At 34.4% G+C, this 20,432-nt stretch overlaps 1 protein-coding gene across 29 annotated transcripts in view; it reads right to left on the bottom strand.

Moving 5' to 3' along the window:
* Nucleotides 1–20,432, bottom strand: part of RIMS2 (regulating synaptic membrane exocytosis 2) — a 500,034-nt gene that overhangs the window by 123,381 nt on the left and 356,221 nt on the right. For 13 of the 29 annotated variants that reach the window (XM_074886146.1, XM_074886164.1, XM_074886333.1 and 10 more), the window contains one exon: nt 19,696–19,805. In XM_074886146.1, the coding sequence (XP_074742247.1) occupies nt 19,696–19,805 (110 nt within the window). Of the gene's footprint in view, nt 1–1,725; nt 1,816–18,830; nt 18,864–19,695; nt 19,806–20,432 lie in introns of those variants that run through there. The other 16 variants (XM_074886130.1, XM_074886137.1, XM_074886216.1 and 13 more) reach the window with 3 other exon arrangements.

The raw sequence follows: 20,432 nt of genomic DNA, 5'->3' as shown, positions 1-20,432 counted from the left end.
CGTTTCTAAAAATTGGGGAAGATGGCTCTAAACAAGTATTGCTAATAACTATGAATGTGCCATCTGCCTAGGCCACAGTTCTAAGCCCACCTCAGCTGGGATATGGAGATAATGTTCTTAAGTAGCTACTAGGTAAGGGGAAAGTCTGGGCAGAGGCATTATTCTGTAGAACTTGCCCTGGAAATGTAAGAGTAAAGATCTGTAGACACTGTATTTTGAATCTGCCATGCAATAGTTAAATCGCTCAGCTGGAAAAGATACAGTACGTCCTGATCCTGACTTATATGCAGTACTTGTTTTATGCTGTAACGTCCTCTGATGCACTAAGTCAGGGAAGAGAAAATGCAACTGCAGGTCTGGCCTTTTGCAGCTGGGTTCTCTAATTCCTAGGTTACAAAGTCAATCCAGATTTTGCTGCTTTTCTTCAGTTCTGAGTCTTGCACTTTCACCTGTACAATATTTGAGCTTCAACAAACAACTTGGAAATGATCAGCATGTAGGTGGGCCTAAAAACAAGATTTAGGAGGTGGCACAACTGGCCAATCTTGTAAACTTAAACTTGTGACTGGGAAAAGTGTTGTTATCAGGTGAGACAACTAATATGGCCAATAGAGAGAGATTTGCAGCCCAAAATTGAGCTTGAGTATTCTTGGAACTGAAAAATTCCTGTTCACTTGAGTAGATGTGGATCAACCTTTAAATACAGAATTAAACCCACAATCTAAAGATTTCTTTTCTCTTTTCTTCTTTTCTTCTTTTCTTTTCTTTTCTTTTCTTTTCTTTTCTTTTCTTTTCTTTCTTTTCTTTTCTTTTCTTTTCTTTTCTTTTCTTTTCTTTTCTTTTCTTTTCTTTTCTTTTCTTTTCTTTTCTTTTCTTTTCTTTTCTTTTTCATTTTCTTTTTTCTTTTCTTCTCTTTTCTTTTTTTCTACTCTACTCCTACAGTGTGCTTATCACCATAATATCCCAGTGCCTTTTGCAAGTGCATAAATTAATGTGATCGGGACCTTTTATTGTCTGATTCAGAGGAGAGAACAATACTATTATTATCATCAGCATTATCATCATGATTATTACTAGGTTTACTTTTTATTGCTATGCATTTGCAGGAATGAAGATAGAGTCAAACAATTGCATTTTATGTTTGGGGTGGAAGAAAGTTTGTGATAGTTTTTAGTTTCAGAAGAAATCCATTCATGTACAAGTCAGAGGAAGGAAGAGTTCTCTTCGATTTGAGAACTCCAGCCATATGGAGATATAAAATGCAGCTTGTATAAAAAAATTACATCAGAACACTGGTTCTGCCATGTGTCATGTTGCAAGAAGGTTTCAGATTCAAGTATTTTAGAAGACTTTCCCACCATACATGCAGTAGATACATTGGTTTGGTCAACTAAAAAAGAATCAGCATAACTCATACTTGGATTCCTGAGGCTTGCACACATAGATAAATCGTAACAATATTCAAAACTAAAAAGCAAACTATGTCTAATATTGTGCCAGAACACTTTTCTAATGCAAGTGCATTCTAACACAATTGTTTACAAAAGCAGATCTATTTTGGCTATTCTAAAACAGAACTATGTAATCTAAATAGTCTCTACATACTAAAAATTTCACACGAAAGTGAAAAAAAATAAGGTACATCAAGCACACACGCATTACAAAAGCATGAAATGTGTTTTTATAGTCTCATGCTTTCATGTGGTTTTCCAAACCCTGACAAACCTGGCTCAGAATGGTGTTTCTTTTTCGGCAATGGTTTGTCATCAGTTATTGTACCATTCACCTTTTTCTGCTGGTCCTCCCATGTAACTTCTAGCATAAACCAAAAAAAAAATCAGAAATATTATGTAACTTACATTATAAGACACCTAATATCATTTGGGACAACTTGATCTAAACAAATGTACTATCATTAACATGTCAAAAATTTAGATTAGTTCTTTAATTTAGAGGCCTGTGGTAGATAGAATTAGTAAACATCTTAAACACAGAACAGAACATACTATACAAAAGTTAGTATCTATGTAATTTGTCAAATATTCTACTCTCTTTGATATTTAACAACTGAAATAAAAAACCAGGAGGTTATGTACACAATAATTTCTTCCATTTTTAAAAGCTAGTACTCTATATTTTATAACTTCTTACAATATGTTTGTGTTTCTGTAAATTAAAAAGGAAGTTAAAAATATTTTGGTAAAAAAGTCTTTGCAAAGCTGTAATTCAAACAAACAAACAAACAAACCAAAATTGAACCAGCAATCATGTATGTTTAGTTTAAACTGACAAAGTATTGTTAAGCCAAAACTAGGTTGGATTTACTTTCTAAATCTGGGATTTAATTAAATTCAATTTTTATTTTAGGCAGATAAAGTTACTCAATAAAAACTCTCTTGCTAATTATGGATCCTATACCCTGAAACTGGCATTTCTGACCTAAGCACTCAGAAAAGAGCTATGAATAGGAGCACATACACCCTCCTACAGAGACTCCACTCTCTAGACTTGCAAGACTTTCTGAGGTTGTCAGATATTTTTTGGTTTACACATTAATTCTCCATCTTCTGACAATTAAACTGTGTGGTTAGCATAACAGTATAGGTTTTAAACCTTTTGGTATCTCTTGCCAAAACCAAATCTAGAACAATTAACTAGACAGATTCAATACCGTGAACTCCATTTTTGCTTTAGGCTGTTAAAAATCTGCTTATTTTGCTGATCTCACAAAGCACAAAGTTCCTCACAGCCTTTGCCCACAGATATAACCACTTCTATGGTCACAGAAATAGCCAGGGATGGAGAAGAATACGATAGATATGGAACACATTTTCAATCTTATAGATTCAAAATAAATTGACATAAAGTGGTTTTAGCCTATGACTTTTGTTTTTCTTTTTAAATGAGACTGATGGTTATCTGGTATTCAAAATGTAAACATGTAAAAATATTATCTTTAGACATCCTGCAGCCTTCTTATCTGTGGCTGCTGTTGTTCTATATGACGGGCTGCTGTCCTATAAAATTTGGCTTTGATTTTTAAAAATGATGAAGTTGTAGGCTTCAAGTAATACATCAATAAAATTGTCAATATAATGATTTCATGACACCACAGACATGCATGCTGAAACAGAAATGGTCATCTTTAAAGTACCAAGTACTAAATAAGAAATTTAGTAATGAGAAATAAGAAATAAGTAATAAGAAATAAGAAAAGGAAATAAAATTTTATTATGTCTCTTCCTAACAAAAATGTGATTCTTTTTCTCTATGAAAATACACTTTTAGCAATAAAATATTTACTGATGCTATCTATGCTTCCTTTTTCTTGGATGAGTCCAGAAGTGTCTTTTTAACTAACACACAAAAAAATTTAATAACCTTAGTAAAACTACCTCTGAATTTAAGGAATAGTCACTGCTAGGAAAAAACAACATTAGACAATCATTTAGGTCAAACAGTGGAAATACTTAGAATAATATGAAAAGTAGACAGACAGTAATCTGAAACACAGGATTTTGTTGGTATATATAATGGACAGTCTAAATACTGAAGAATACCAGGAAGCCCGGAGTGATTTCCATGCTAGCTTTATGGCAGTTTTAGAAGACAGGGCCAACTTGGTCAGAGCTGTTTCTCAGAACTCCTGATTCAGTTCTGAACCTAAAAACTGTAGTTGCTCAGTCACCAAAATAATTTTTCACACCAAAGTGCCCTACCAAAAGAAAGGCTTTCCTAAGCCTTGCTAATTTTTTGACAGGTATCTAGAAAACACTTAAGCCACTTGGGAGCACTCTAGAAGTGCTTCTGTAATAACACTTGAATTGACAAGCATGATGAAATAAATATCAAGTAAAAATCTAACTTTTTGAATAAATATTTTTGCCATGTGTTAACCTTAAAAAAGAAAAAAAAAAAACTATTATAAAAAGCAAGACAGGCTATTTTAAAATGTTTATACTAAAAGTGATAGTATGACCAGGTAAACACTTTCAGAAAAGGTTCCAATGACCATCCTTCTATAGCTGTAGTTATTCTTATGGCATGTTAGCATTAAATTCAAATGGCTGCTTAATTTTATCATTAGTTAAGTATAACTCTTAGATTGAGTATACACAGATTGGAGGTACTCCAGATCAGGTGAAAAGCTTCATTGACTTCTAGAACATTGTAAGAGTTTGGCTAGTAATGGTTATTATTTCAACTGAGAAATAAAAATAGATACATCCATTAGATTTACTCCAACATTTAACCTTATCTTCTCTCTTTTCTAATTCCATTTCCATCTCTATGCTCTTCAAAGCTAAGAAAATATGTTGTTAAATGAGAGCTTTCTGATGGGGAACAGAACTAGTAAGTAAGCGAGAATCAGTTTTGACTTATGTATAAAGAAAGGTGTAAAATTATTGAATATTTATACAAAAAGACCTTATATAGATTATATAAAATATGAGATTTTTGAGTCAGAATATTTTCATTATCTGATGCACCTTTGGGGCTAGAAGGATTTGACAGGTGCACGATCCAGATTCTTCCCATCAATATGAAAGGTACAATCTTTAGATGTTTTATTAGATGCAGTTGTTGCACCTACCCCCTGGGCACTGCCCACCACAGTGAATTATGTAGCTGGGCCCTCCCCACTGCACGTCAGGATGACACTTGGTTGTGTGCCTTTCCCTCCTGAGAATGATACTTGTGCTGCCTGGGAGAGGGGGGTGGTGCACTCCAGTACCTCAAGTGTTAAGTACAACCTCAGCATTTCTTACATTTTTGTTTAGAATATTCAATATGAAAAATATTAAAAATATGGAAATAATATATGATAAGAATAGTTGCATATGTCCAGCTTTTCTGAATTTCTAAACTTGCCAACTTAGCACCAGGAATGTTGCAGCTGAACTGGAATGATGCAGCAAACTGCAGAAGTACAAGATGATGCAGCAAAATACCAGATGCTAAGAATGGGGTTTTCTTATGCAAATACTACCTCCCCTCCTTTCTTTTCTCCACACTACAGGGAGACAGTAATAGCCCTTTTCATAATTACCCTTTGCTTGAAACATTTTTATATACTTTCTCTTTTATTTGAATGTCTTTTTTATTAAATCCACTCAGCTTTTATATTCTTTTCAGCACCTAAAATTTCTGTGAACCAATTTTTATCAGTACATTTCTAGTTTTAGACTTTTAATTAGGTTATCATAAAATCTTCACTTTTTCATTAGGACATACTTAATTTAGTCATCATTTCCTGCAAATGAAAAATCCTCAGAACTTCTATTTTTAATTTTATAAGATGAATGCTCAGAAGGGAATGATGTACTTAATAATGTATAGTGACAACTACTGTAAAAATGAGTCAAAAGTGGATTTGGATAGTGCTTCTTAAACACAAAGCAGCACAATAACAAGCCATTAGGACTGTGTGATAAAACTGTCAAAAGCTCAGTAACTCTGGTTTGAACCAGACACTTGAGATCTTTAACTTATGCATTAAGAATACAAGAAGAAGAATTAAAGACATAGAAAAAGCTAAATTCATGTTATACAAGTTTTAATTTACAAAACAAAGTCCCTAAGAAAATTTAAAAAAAAAAAAAAGCCATCAGTCTCAAGAGTTCACACAGAGAGAAATATTCTCAGTTGTGTCAAACCTCTACTAGGGGAAAGCAAATGGCTTCAAGTCATGATACATGAATTGTCCAAGACATACTATATTATAACTGGAATGAATCCAGTCCCACCTTGCACCACCAGCATGCCGCTAATGGCATCAAGGCCAGCTCCAAGTGACACAAAGCTAGCGATGAAGGCTTTATGCCAGACTGCTGCTGCTCCTACATCGGAGAAACCTCCAGATGCCTCAGTAAAACAGCCCTGATGTTCCCTACCCTGCTGTAACAGGAACTAGACTCGCCCAATATCTGAAAACAAACACCACCACACATAGTCTTTCTGACAAATTTAGAGTGAAACCTCCTGTCTCTCCAGGTAACAATCTACAGCAAATCTCAGGACACCATTTTTTAGTTCCCTCTTTTGACACAGTAACAGCTGATTTACATTTTTTCCTCCATACACTGGAAGATTATTTTAAAGAATGATTCTATAAATTAAAGCTCAAGGCATTCATCTGAGACATGCTTCCTCCAAGAAGTGAAATGGGTCTTGCATCTTAGAGCATTGTCCTAAATGCTGGCAAAGTGTGGACAGTATAAAGGCAGGGACAGCACCTCTCCCTTGTGCCTTTTATGAGCAAGACAAACTGTGCATGCACGCGTGCACATGCGCACAACCCCCCACGTCCCCACCCTCTTCTTCACATGAAAGTAGTTTCCAAATTTGTGCCAAATCAACAAATGAATGCCAGGATACATTAATATCATTTTAAAATTAATAAAGTTTTGTTCTAATATGGCTATGCAAGCATTACTTATACCATGGTTTTAACTAATACAGCTTTCCAATAAAAATTCTGACATATCTTAATTATTTATTGTTTTGATTTTATCTTCCTTACTGAACAACACATTCTGCAAAAGAGAAAAAAAAACCAAACCCTGGGTTTCATTCCCTGGGGCTGCAGTGGGAATACATTAGAACGTTAATGGAAGTCATTAGGTAGACAATAAAAAAATATTGCCACATATCTGCATTTCATATTATCATTACTAGCGTAGCAAAAATGATACTGAACTGTAGGTTATTCCTTTACTCCAGAAATGTTTTCTTCAAATTGACTTCAAGGCTACATTAATTATTTGTAGCTGTAAATCACTTAACAAGCCTAGTCCAGCAGCAGTCTCTTCTCATCATATTCCCTAGCTGCAAGTCCATCAATTCTGTTTTAAGCTCACTTTTAAAATGTTTTACTAGTGGATACCACTATATGGGGAATATATTGATTTGAATATTCTATTGTTTATTTTAAAGAAAATTGTAGATGCAGTCAAGCAAGGTCACAGAGAGTACTTTTTGCAATATCGCTTAGTACAGTCACAGCCTACTTTTAGCTAAAAATAAAAGTATCATGTTGCTCCTTTTATAAATATAATAGAGTTGTAAAACATGAAGAAGCACCAGAAAAACTTAAATGCACCAGATTAGTCAGAAGAAAAATACAGTCAGTTAATGGTACGTTAAATATCTGTATGTCAATATTTAGTAAAGTATATTTAAATATCACAAAGTAAATATATTATTTTTAAGCCACTATCAAGGTTTTTTTCCAGGACTGTTTGCAGTAGGGGGAGGATTTTTTTGTTTGTTTCATATAATTTTATATGTTTTTAAAATGTGGCAGTTTTGCTCCCTCTTCTGGTTATATGCCTGAAACATGTTAGAAACAAATGCAATACAGCTGGCCTGCTGGCCTATTATCAATAGGAGCATTTTAAGTATCTTGTAAGAATAGCTCTACTGAGTCACCTGTTTGGATAAGCACTGCAGGTTTCTGTTGGCAGGACTGATTTAAGGTAGGAGAAAGGCTGCAGAGAGCCTATGAAGGAGATGAAGACACCATGTAAAGACACCACTGATGCTTCTGTAGTTTCCTGAGGCACAAGTCATAGGAGACTGGGGATCCAGTATCCTGCATAAGCACTACTACACACTTGTTCTGTTCATATTCCTTTCCCCCAGCATCCACCTCTGGTCTGCTGAGGACCAGATACTGGGCCTAGATCGACTTTTAGTCAGACATGGTATGGCTATCCTCATACTGATATGAAAGGTTAACACAAAGAAAGTCAAAATATCTCCAGAGTCTAATGATTAATGAATTTAAATAAGGCAAATTGCAAGTAATGGCCAACATAAATATGGAGCAAAATGCAAGTTTCTGCTCTGCACCTCTCTCCCATAGTCTGCTCACTTTGCATTCCCATTTCCTGCGTGTCAGCGAGCACTCTGTGCACACAAGGAAATGTGAACAGCCTACAAATCCACCCTGCAGAATGCAAGGTTTAGCTTGGTATAGGGGTTTTTTTCCAGGCTGTTTTTATTCTTTACTGAAAAAGGTGCAATCTTACAGCAAGTCTTCAAATATTTTCTATGCAGAAAGGTAATTTATACTTATATGAACATGCATCTCTCCCTCTCTCACACACACACACACAGAGAAAAGCTCTGCAAGCAATCACAGGTGTTCTACTTTTTTTAAGTGCAGTTAAGATTGAAGTTTATGGCACAATTCTAAAATGTTAAAAAATTATTCAGTTCAAAAAATGACTCTGAAATAAGCCAGTAGTTTTAAGCACTAATACCAACCAATAAAGAAAATACAATAAATGGCTTACAGAAAGCTGAAAAATATAGATTTGTTTCTTCAGAAAGCTCTAGGTTCTTCAGAATATCAATTACTGCTAATTAACATTATACATGTTATTATTGCTCAAAATTGTTCAAATTTACATGCAAATTTCACATGCATTTTTACATGCAACTGCTGTCCACAGCAAAACACCTGTGCTATTTTTCAGCATTACTTATGTTAGATTAGTAACCAGAAAAACTATGTTTGACTAACAGACAAAACTACATCAGTCTTAGAAATGCTACTTTATACCGTGATGTAGTTTTGAAAGATGCCACTTCACATTTTGAATAAATAAGTGAAATTTGAAGCTATTTATGGACAAGTTAGTAGTTAGACTCTTTCTCACCTGTCACATTTCCCTGGTAGTTTTAAATTCATAAAATAGTCACCTATATCATAAAGAATTTCAGCAGAATGCAGGTACTTCAGTCTGGAGAATTTGCATCTTATGGGTACTTCCACTGTTTTGTGTTGTTGTGTTAGGTTTTTTTATTTTTGATCATTTTGTCTGCCTACAACTACCACAGTCTCAACCTTATGTAAACCATACTTTGCTTGAACTAGAATTTAATTAAAATGTAGTATTATTGTAGGTACTCATAACACATATGAATATGTTAAGTATTCTCACAGCACACAGAAACATATTCAGTATCATTTTTCATGCAAAATTCAGAAGTTGTCACAGTCTCTTAGCAAAGTCTAGAGTCAGTGGGCCAGGGGAATAGAGAGCACACACAAGACTCACAGCAGTCATGTTTAGTAGTTCAGGCAAAGTGTAGGTCCCATTTCCAGAAATCCCAAAAGGTCTTAGATGGAAGAAGATGTTCAGGTCAGCCAGCAGGATAAGAGTCCCCTCTGGCATGACAGCCACATGACTGTGTTTCAAAAAAGTGTATGCATACACCATTTCTGCAGGTCAGTTAAGCAGGTCCATCTGTCATCACTTCTTTGACTGGGGTCCTTTTATTCTGCCTAGTTTGCACCTCAGTCACCTAAATTCTTTAGATTGTGTCTAAACTGTGCAGCAAGTCTGGAATACAACCTACTTTCAATTCTAGTCCTCCAGGCATCCAAACAGCTTAGAGTGGTGGGACTCCCATGCATGCAGAAACCAGAGTGCATAGAAAGGGGAGCAGTCGGTGACTTGAGTCTTGTCTTGGTATAGACTCAAGGTACAAACAGGCTCCAGACACTTCTCAACCTGGGAGATGAGAACTGGAAAGCATTCCTGATTCCCATAAGGTAGACAAAGCTGTTGTGTAATTATGTAATATTATTCTAATAAGTGAGGGAACTGATAACCTGAAAGTCTTTAAATTTTGCTTTGGTAACTATATCATCTTTTATGCACCCTAAATTAAGACAGTAAAGGACAGAATTAACTGGAGCATCTTCTCAGAAATGCAAGTGATCAAAAGGTGTCATACAAAATACATGAAAGAGAAATGCAAAAGACCCAAGGAAAAATGGAAAGGGATAGTGGTTTTGGTAATAAATATTTGAAATTGAATATTAGGCACAGGCCATTCTTTTGGAGTAAGAGAGCTCTGCAGAAGAAACTTCTAAAACATAAAATGGACACCTTAGAGAAATTAATAAGTATATGAAAATAAACTATCTTAAATACAGGTTAGTAGTATTTAGTTTATTGTGCAAAGTACATATTTCAGGCCCTATAATTAAGTATATAAAATACTGGTTTTGTTGAAGTAGTAGAAGATAAATGGAGAACAAAACCATTTTTAGATTGACTTAATGACTGATTATTGTTTTGTCAACCTTGTCAAGTCAGTGACAAAAGCCTCCAACTTTACCAGGATTGGAATTTAAATCTTAAATGTATATGACACTGAACTATCATCTGGTAATTAGCATGCATTACAGTTACAGCAGCAAACTCCCAGCATTTGAACTCACTCAGGACTACGCTGCAACAGCCACTAGAGTAAGGGAGGTGACCACGTGCATCGCTCTGCTGGGCTGCTGACACTGAGTCCTCTCTGCAAAGGCACCTCATTCAGTCTGTCTACACTGGATAATAAGCAGCACATTAAAAATATTGTGGTCTTTCCGGCAACACAATGAACTAGCACAGGCAAAACTGAATCCCTGCTCTCCTGATACCTGTATACCCTCTGCTAAATTATTCTAGGGAAGAGAAAGCTAGGAATAGCCCATAATAGTGTAACTGGGGCTATTCCCCACATGGTGGACAATGCAGACAATTTTGTAGATCTCTGCAAACTGTACTTGGTCTTTTAGAGCAAGGCAGACTGGGAATTCCTAAATGAGCAAAAGTACAGAAACTATCCCACTAGTTCTAAATAGGCAACATGATCACATATCTAGGTGGTGTACTACATCTTCAGTAATACAGTTAGCTTTAAAACAAAAATAAATCTGCAGCTTTTGATTCCAAGAAAGATTTTAAACCACAGTTGAAAATAATTATTTTAAGCACAAGAAGTAAAGCAACGCATTCAAATTTAACATACATGAACTTACTAATTTTGAGCTAGTAGAACTAAACAACACACACACATGCAGCAAAAAATAAGTAAAATTTCTCAAGCACCCACAATTCACTAGTAATATCATCAACTTGCCTTTTCGCCCATTAACAGGTGGGTTTTGATGTTTTTCCTCATAATCTTTATAACATTAAAAACAGACAATGATGATTAACAACTGGAACAGTTACTATGATGAACAACGTAACTATAGCACACACAAATATTTTGCAAACTATGTTAGTATAATTCCATGCGCTATGCTGGAGTTATCACAAAACACAGGTGAACAGCACACAGTGTACACACCAGTGAACAATACACACTTAGAGACAGAACCATAACAAAAGCAAGATAAATGCAAATTGTACTATAATGAAAAATGGGCAGGATGCTTAAATGAAAATTAAATTTAAAAAAATTAAAAATAATCCTGCTTTCCAGCTCGCAAATCTTGAAATTACTCTAGTAACCAGATTTCCGAACAAGTAATGAGCCCTATCATAGTAATTATTCCTTTGTTTTAAGAAGAAAATAGTGATCCATATTTTCTTCTTTTAAATAACAATGGGAGTAGGGTCCAGGCCATGGGATTCCCAATAAACTGTGATTCAGGCACTTACACTTTTAAGTGAGAATGGCATTTTATGCATACTTATGTTTAGCCAGTAATTTTTCCTACCAGCTAGTACTAAGTGTGTTTCTTGTTCATCCCGTCATTTTTTTGGGCCACCCTTCTGGAGCACTTAATTCACTCCACATAACTGCAGTAATACCCTCAGTGCATTATCTTTCTCTGGGCTTCATTCCATGGGCCTTGAGGTATGTACTACAGTGCCTAATTTTAGGCAGCTAAGTTTAGCATTGGTCTAGCCCCAAATATTTGGAACCAGAAAAGCTTATCTGTGCTGCTCTTCCACATCCACCACGTAGATGTATTGTCACAGACAATTATTAACAGGGATAACAGAACGTAACCTATAAACAGTGCATGTAAATGCACATTTATGCTTTTATGGCATTTCCTTTGAGAAAGAAACTTAAGCGCAGAAAAATAATGGTTGAAAAAAATCTTTAGATCTCTGCAGGTCTTTGAACCTGTAGAGTGTGTGTTTTCTGAAATTAGAAAGTAAAGTTGTATATTTTAATCACATGGTATTTGAGTTGAAAAAATATTTGCATCTGTTTGTTGAACATCATCTATCAGTTCTCATCACACTAACTTCCTTTTACTACCAACTGAACTGTCTTCCAAGCAGGATGAGTGACATTATCCAAAATATTCATATTTCTGTATAATGCAGATTCCTACTACTTTTGTTCAGCATCATCAGTCTGCCTATACAAACTAGGGAAAAAAAGTGTCACGATACAATAATGTTTACTTCCCTGCTTGTAAAAAGTATCAGTGCAAAGTAGAGGGTATTAAATCTAAGGTGTGTCCACCCAGATCTGATAAGGCTGCAACTTGATCATAGTGACAGAGTACTTTCATAAAGAGGGATACAAAAGAGTGAAAAAATTAAGTGGTTCTTTGCAGGTTGAACTATTTTAAGCATTCACAAACTGGTAAATAAACTATGCTATATCGAATTTGTTTGTCTTGTTCTTACATAAAATGATATAAATATTGTCTGGATTTTGACTTTTAATTTATTTACAAGCTGGCTGGTAAAGCTTCCCTACATGCTCAAGGGAAAATGTTTCTAAAGGAGATAGGTACTTGTGGTCAGACAGACCTGCCTCAACCTCTGATTCCTGAACTCCAGTATGCTTGTTTTCTTCATCTCCTGCTGCATTTATATAAGCAAGGTATGACAGGGGGAAAAAAGCAAGACAAAAATATGCATGCTTTGTTACAAGCTGTTCAAATGAAAGATAAACATAAACCAAAAGACATTCACAATAACATACAAACCCTCAGTCTGTGGCACAAATTATTTTTTGAGTGAATCAACGATTAAATAAATCCTTGTGTTATTTCTCATTAATATCTCTGGTTTATTCCAATGAGATCCTTCTGCAAGTAATGATGATCATATGCACCCCTTAATAACCCTTGTTGCCAATTTTTTATTAAATTATTGAAGCACTGGAAAGCAGACAATAAGTACCAAAGCAGAGAAAGCAGACATATTGGTAGATAATTGGTTTAAAAGCATCTTGTGCTTGATTTTGCTTTAGATTTCTAGAAATAGAAGTATAAGCCTCTATTCTTGAAGAGCATATTTAAAATTGCGTAGGCAAGTGGGCATACTCAGTACCTTAGCAAGTGCAGAAGAAACAATGCAAATGTTTTTCCAGCTTGGAAAAAAAATCCTCAGTTTGCCAGATAATATGCTTTTTACCTGGATTTCAGAGTAGTTAGAAGTCAGAAAGACACTTTTCCATCAGTAGCTACAGTTGCCTTGAGCATATCTAAGTATTAGAGAACACTCAAATAGCTGGAAACAATGGTGATGATATAGTTAATGATAGCAACACAAATATATTTCTTTTATGTCAGTAATAAAGAGCAATAACTTTCTTTTGTGACAAAGCTCATCTAATACCAGGGTAACAACAGTAATGATACAGAAGAGTGTTGAGCTGAATAACTGATGTACCACATGCCTGCTTTAAGTTAAATGTCAGTTATTCAGTAAACACTGTTTTGATGTGATTCTATATACTATACACAAGGTTCAGATTTTGATTACTTATTGATTTTGTGTTTTCTGTTCCCAGAATTTTTTCCAGTTCTCTCATTACTTGTATAAGTAAATGTGCAACTAAATAGCTCATTGAATTATTTGGCTTCAGGTTTAGCTAGCATGTAATAAAGATTTTAAAACCACTTGTTCTAACAGGTTATTGTTAATAGGGAGAGAGATTTAGGTTATAATCAAAGCCAATGCAATGGAAACTAATCTCTACATAGATTTCTGCTCTAAAATTCTGTGATAAAATAATGACATTTAAGTTCCAATTGAAATTGTGACATTGAAAATTCCAATTAAAATATTAAGCAGGGCACCAACTATACAGTCAACCTTCTCTTATAGAAAAAAATGTATAGAATGTGTGCCAAAGACTTTAAAAAAACAATTCCAGTAAAATTGAACTAAAATGTTTTTGGCATGTCGGTACCCCGAAACATAAATAAAAAATGGCTGTTATGAGCACAGCTGTATGACTCTAGTCATTTTTCTTTATGCCCTTTGTAGTCTCAGACCTAGTTGGTAAGACCTTCAACTGGCATAAAGAAAGAGGTGTTTAATTCCTCCTTTTGCCAGTCCAAGAGAAAATTATGAACCATTACTTCCCTTGAAAGGTCAGAACCTTTCAAGTAAGCTCCTTAAGCCTTGTGTTAAAGGTAACATTTGTTCAAGTTTTTCTATGGAAATTGTACTAATGCAAATAAAACATTTTAATATTCTTCAAGGGCTGAGGACTCTGCCATCTGTCAGGAGGGTGAACTAAGCATCCACAGGCAAAACCCAGAGATATATTTTTACCAATTCCTAGTTGAAATCAAAACCCGAAGTAGATTCATGCATTATAAGGCAGCCTTGTTACTGATGTTAAATAAGCTATTCCCTTTACTTTCCTGTGTCGAGCACACATAATGCAAGTTACCCCATGCAAGCACGAAGGTGTCTAACATCATACAGCCAGTACCACAAAAATATCCACACAAAAAAGGGTGGGTGCAAAGATATGTACCTTCAAGTTTTAGAGCGCTGTGTTTGACTAAGTCACCAAGTTCCTAGCCAAGCTGAAGGTAGTCCAAGTTCCTATCCTGTATTATATACATGTGATCAATCACCTTTTACAAAACAAAGTACCTGTATGCCATATATTTTCAAAAACCTGTGAAATCACAGGTGACAGAGTATGATAGAATTATGATGAGTGTCATACAGGTTCTCTGCAATTGCATTATAATAGTTGTTCTCTGTCTCCCATCAAACTACGATAGGGCACTGGAAAACATACAATAAAATTCCTCCCAATTTTGCAAAATTATGTCTTATTTAACAGAGAAATTTTGTTCTGAACAAGACAAAAAAACCCTTAAAATAAGCAGTGTGTCTTTCTCTCTTTCAATAGTATCTGTGTTTTCCTAGCCATCAGTGTCTCAGTAACTTGCACTCCATACTGCATTAGTTACAACAACAATATAATTGACACTATCTCTTTTTAAAGATTTGAGATTGTATCTGAGAGATACAAAAACTGGAGTTAAGGCTGATAGTTATCTCTGATTAAACCTAATCAACCACCCCTGTTAATTCCATTCATAGATAATTTTGTTCTGGAATAAAATAACCTGAAGTTAAGAGGGGACAGTGAATGAGCATTAATGTCAGCTTTAACAGCCTCTGAAATAACTTTCATGAGACACAAGATTATTATGAGATCATGTAATTAAAGTCTGCAGATAGAGCATAAATAGAAAGGCAAATCCTCACTGGGCTCTACTATTTGCTAAACTTCTGAGCATTTCAGTTTTATACTTAAAGGTTTTATTACATTTGTTTGGCCTGACATACTTTTCTGGTTTTTATGGTTGGGTGGTTGGCTGGTTGGTTTTTTTTTTGTAGGGAATAAGAAAGAAAGGGCTATGTTTATTTTTAAGAGGAAAAGGAAAAATCTATATTAGGAAAAAATATTCTCTCTCTGATTAGTAATTAACAACAAACTGAAAGGGCTAATACCGAATACTTTCAAGAGCACTTTATGGTGTTCCATTTTAATTAGCAGCAAGCAGTCATTGAGTTCATCCTTCTATCAAGGCGAGTAAGAACAAAGAAATATATCCACATATAAATGAAAAAAATATTGTTAACCCTTAAGAACTATAAATATTCCAGTGTTCAGTTATTGTCTATAGTGCTAATAATACAGAACATTTAAGAGTACATAACCATTTCACTGCTAAAAACAAGTTCAATTTAATACAATTTAATACAATTTAATACTATTGTTTGTCTACAAGTATTCATTAGAAACAAGATATCTCTATCTTTAGCATACTTTAAAAATATACAAGCAAAAGTTCAGCTAAAAAAAAAGTCTTCTGGCATTTCAGTAGTGAAAATCCAGTAAAACCTTAAGTAGTTCCAGACTTCTTTTCAGAACTATTTTCCAGTCATCTAACATGAAAATACACTGAACTAACAAAGTCTAAATCAAAACCCAAACTGCATAGAAGCATATGGTATATTCTGGCTAGATAAGATAATGACACGCATTTCAGAGATATCCAGACTTTCTTCTGAACAGGTTAGACTGATATTGGCAGCAATACAGCTGTGGGAAGCTAAGGATTTATCCAAAATGTCATGACTGTAAAAGACTGTAAATGCAACATAGCTAAAGATATTTGTATGTTCTCCCATTGAGTATGTGGGACACTGAGAAAAAGATGTATAGGTCAATACACTACTGCTAGGAAAGGTCCTTTCTAGCTATTCACAGCAAGATCTCTTAAAAACAAACTTCTCTGGCTATTTCATAATTTTGAAATAAATTATTCTGGGGAAACCTAGTTGTTCTGGAGCAAAAACATGCAACCACATAACACAGTTTACTGAAAAAAATCTACTCCAAATCAATGTCTTTAATTCAGGTCCTAATCTGAAAAGCAGTTACCCAGAGGGGATTTTTTCCCATAGATTCCTTCCCTTCCAGTTCTAGTCACAAAGACATAAGCACACCGTATTTCACACTATACCGAGTGTTGCACTATAACAAAAATTTCCCCAACTGCAAATTGCTCCCTTATTTCTACTCGAGTCCCTGCATTTCTACTACATTTTAAGAAATGGTATGCAGTTTCAACCCTGTAACAAATACAGATTATTCAAATATACACAGACTAAATGAGACTACTGTAGGAATTAAAAACAGTTTTTCTCTTTTACAAAACTGAGATGAATTCCAATTCCTTTTTGTCTATAATGTATCTTTCACTAACTCTTTTCTTCAGTATGATTTTAACTTAATCTGATCAACAATAAAATCCTTGATTTCAAAATACAGAAAGGTTAATAACCTTCACAGCATGTTTTCATGCAGTATAAAATCCCCGCACTCATTTAAGTCAAGTATATGCTTCTATAAGAACAGAAAGACTACTCTGTGTCAATAACATTTTCCAGTATGGTCATATAGTCCTCCCAACAACAGACAACTGTTTTGATTATCACCAACAGACAGCTGTTATGATTATCACCAGGGCATATAATAACACATAAAAATCTCCTCAGATGTCTTTAAAGTTTTCAGGTGTAACTACTGCTTTATTTGTTAAACAAATAATAACATAAACCCCTTCTACTATAGTCAGCATTTTTGATTCTACTGAATTTCAGTTTCTGTCACTGGTACTTCATTTGCTTAAAATAACTTTTCGTAAAATTCAATTCTCCACAGTAAAACTCTGCTATTAATCATAATTACATTCTGTCACTGACAAAAGTTAGACAGTCTGCTGTTCTTGCAGAGCATTCTTCCTTTTAAAGAAAATTATTATTCCCCTTAAAGAAAAGGATTAGGAGATCCTAACAAAGGATAGAAAAAGCCTCGAAGTAGAACTATATTGTTATTAGAATTAATTCATGACAGAAAAGTATATAGAATACTGTGTGAAAGCTGTATCTATGGATTAGGTTTTTAACTATAGTGTTTACCAACTTTATACGTGTAAAATTCAACATGAAATGTATCTAGTCACTGTGTCTTGAGTCACTGATGATTCTTTGATTGTATATTAAAACTCCAGCATCTGTGGATTTGGCAATTTTCTATAACCCAGATTTTCCAAAAGACTATGTTAGACAGAGGTACAGGAAAATATTACTCAGTCTTCAAGTAAAAACAGAGTTCCTCAAGTCCCAGCAGTACTTACCAGAGCAAACAATTCTAGCACTCCTATAAAAAATAATTTTATTGTATTTACTATATACAATATCTCTATAGAACCTATGAGGTAAATAAAACTGCTACCCTCTCTAATCAAAGACAGTAAAAATATGCAGTACTTCAAAATTACTGCCCTAAAGAGCTCACAGTCTAAATAGATATACTAAGCAAACAGCAGGGAAGAGTGGTAAAACATGAAAGCATATACAGCAATGACAGCAAACATCATGTGATTATTTCCTGGCATATCTAGACTGTATTTCATATAAGCATTTCACAACACATAAGACAACGAAGAAATGAATATACTAAGGTGATGATCTGAGAAAACAGAGTTTTCTTTTCATGAAGTTTTGCTTCCAAAATGTAAATAAATACTGTAAACATTGTAAATACTAAATTAAAAAGTCTGATGAGACAGATACAGTACTACATATAGACCCTCAGTGGTATAAGCAAGGACTGCAATTGATATCTTGTGGCTTGCTATTAAGCAAATTAAATGGTTTTAATGGTATAAAATATAAGGACATTAATTTTAAGCAAAAGTATTATAACTTTTTGAAAGACCATCATGATTCAATTAACTTTTGTTCCTATATTATTTGAAAATTACCTAGTAATTCATCAACTGTGTAACTTTATAACATATTTGCAATAAAAACATTGTTCTGAGTAAATTCATGGCTAACTTGAAACATGTCAAATAACCTCAAATGCTTAAATTTAAATATGTGCCTGAAGTGCTAATCCTGAAAAGGTACATACCTATGCAGGTCAACCGATATATTTTTTATTTGCTGCAGTGTAAATCCTTGGTATTTAAAAATAGGTACATGGCTAGTTACTTTTCTAATGATGATCATATTTAGATAATATTATTTATACTGGGTTTTTTTTTTCATGTAGAACCCTGTACAATTTATGAGCCACAGGTCTGAGTATAAAAAAGATTAAACAATTATGACAATAATTCTGACTATGTCTGTGCAATCAAGTAACATCAATTGCAGTTGGGTTTATTTTTCCCTATATAGCCTCTCAAAAAGGCTTTCAGGTGAAAAACAAACTCTCCTTTATGTACAGACCTTCATAAGATTCTATCTCCTTGTCTCCATTGTCTAGGGAAAGTAACAAAAACAAAACAAACAAACAAACAAAAAAAAAGGGAACCAAAGCACAGGGGTTAAAACCAACAGAAGTTTTATAAAAGATACAATATACATGTTAAGAAGGATTAAAAGAAAGGAGTGTATATGGCCATTTAGACTGATTTTGCACAGCACATCTAGTTATCAGAAGTAGACAGGTGAAAATGTATTTGCTATCAAAAAATGTGTTTATATACCTCTGTTTCTAAAAATTTTGGAAAATGTCTCCATTGACCAGTGCTTTTATAAGACATTAAAGACAATTACAATACCAGTAAAACATGAACCATGAAATATCTTGCTGACCTTTCCTATTTTAAAGATTGCCACTCTTCTTGCTCTTCCTGTTTCAAGATGCAGAGGTTTTATATAAGCAATCTGTAACACACTCCATGTGAACCCACAAGCGATCAGCTATGCTCCTAACTCCCAAAAGAGCCAGAGTTTTATCACTAAACAACATACAAAAGATCATTTCCTGTGCCTGTTGAAGTCAATGACAAAACACCTACTGAGTTCAAAAGGAACAGGATCATAATAATAGTTAGTCCATCTTGGTTCGTGTGTATTGCACTGTTGATGATTATTGTACTGCTGGTGATTCATTTCAGTCGAGAGTATTGTAGATATTAAAACATAAGAGAAGAAAATATAGCACAAAATGCAATACTACTATCAAATCCTAATTCTGTACACAAAAACTCAAGAGATTTCAACTGTAATGTCAAAATAAAAATAACAAATGTAATCGACCTTCATGAGCAATTTTGCAACAAAATTAAGGTGAAAACCATACACTTACTTCTCTCCAACGTCCCCTTTGGTGGGAGCTGTGGTAACTGCCTGCCCCTTCGCCCTACTACTGGAGTACTTGATGGACTTGTCTGAACAGACCCAGTTCGAGGATGTGACCTATGAGACACATATCAAAACAAACCATAGCCATTTAATGACAAACTCATCCTTAAATACCGTCAAGAACTAATAACATGACTAAGTAGGCTTTAGATCACTTGGGACCCTTGCAGTCCCATAGTGAAACTATTATCTCTTTTCAGAAAAAGACCTGATTAAAAAGAGGTATCTCTCTGTGAAAAAGAAAAGAGCCAAACTAAGGCTGAACATCCATAAGATGCTTGTTTGCACAGTCAAGTCAGAAAATTTTTTCTGTGTACATTCATGTGCATATGGATATAATACCCACATACACATAAAATTATCCACAAGTCAAATTCAGCGATCTTTACTCAGCTTGTATTTGGTTAAATTACCATTGAGTGGCAATGAGATTACAGGGATTTGTCTAAACAAAGTAATAAACTGAGAAAAGACACTGGTATTTGACTCTTACTGGTGATTTGATGTTACTAACTCTAACTTTCAGAAAACAGAAGAATGTATTCCGCAGTTCTAAAATAAGGAGAGGCTTTACTGAACATCAACTAGACCAAAATGTACTGGTTTTATTGTAGTATGTTTATTTAAGATAAGAGTAAGGTATAATAATCTTCAAAATGTCAATCAGTAAAGTATAGCACT

The sequence above is a fragment of the Strix uralensis genome, chromosome 1 (genome assembly GCF_047716275.1).
Source record: "Strix uralensis isolate ZFMK-TIS-50842 chromosome 1, bStrUra1, whole genome shotgun sequence".
In the NCBI taxonomy this organism is placed as follows: Eukaryota; Metazoa; Chordata; class Aves; order Strigiformes; family Strigidae; genus Strix; species Strix uralensis.
This window is presented reverse-complemented; position numbering and strand designations above follow the sequence as displayed.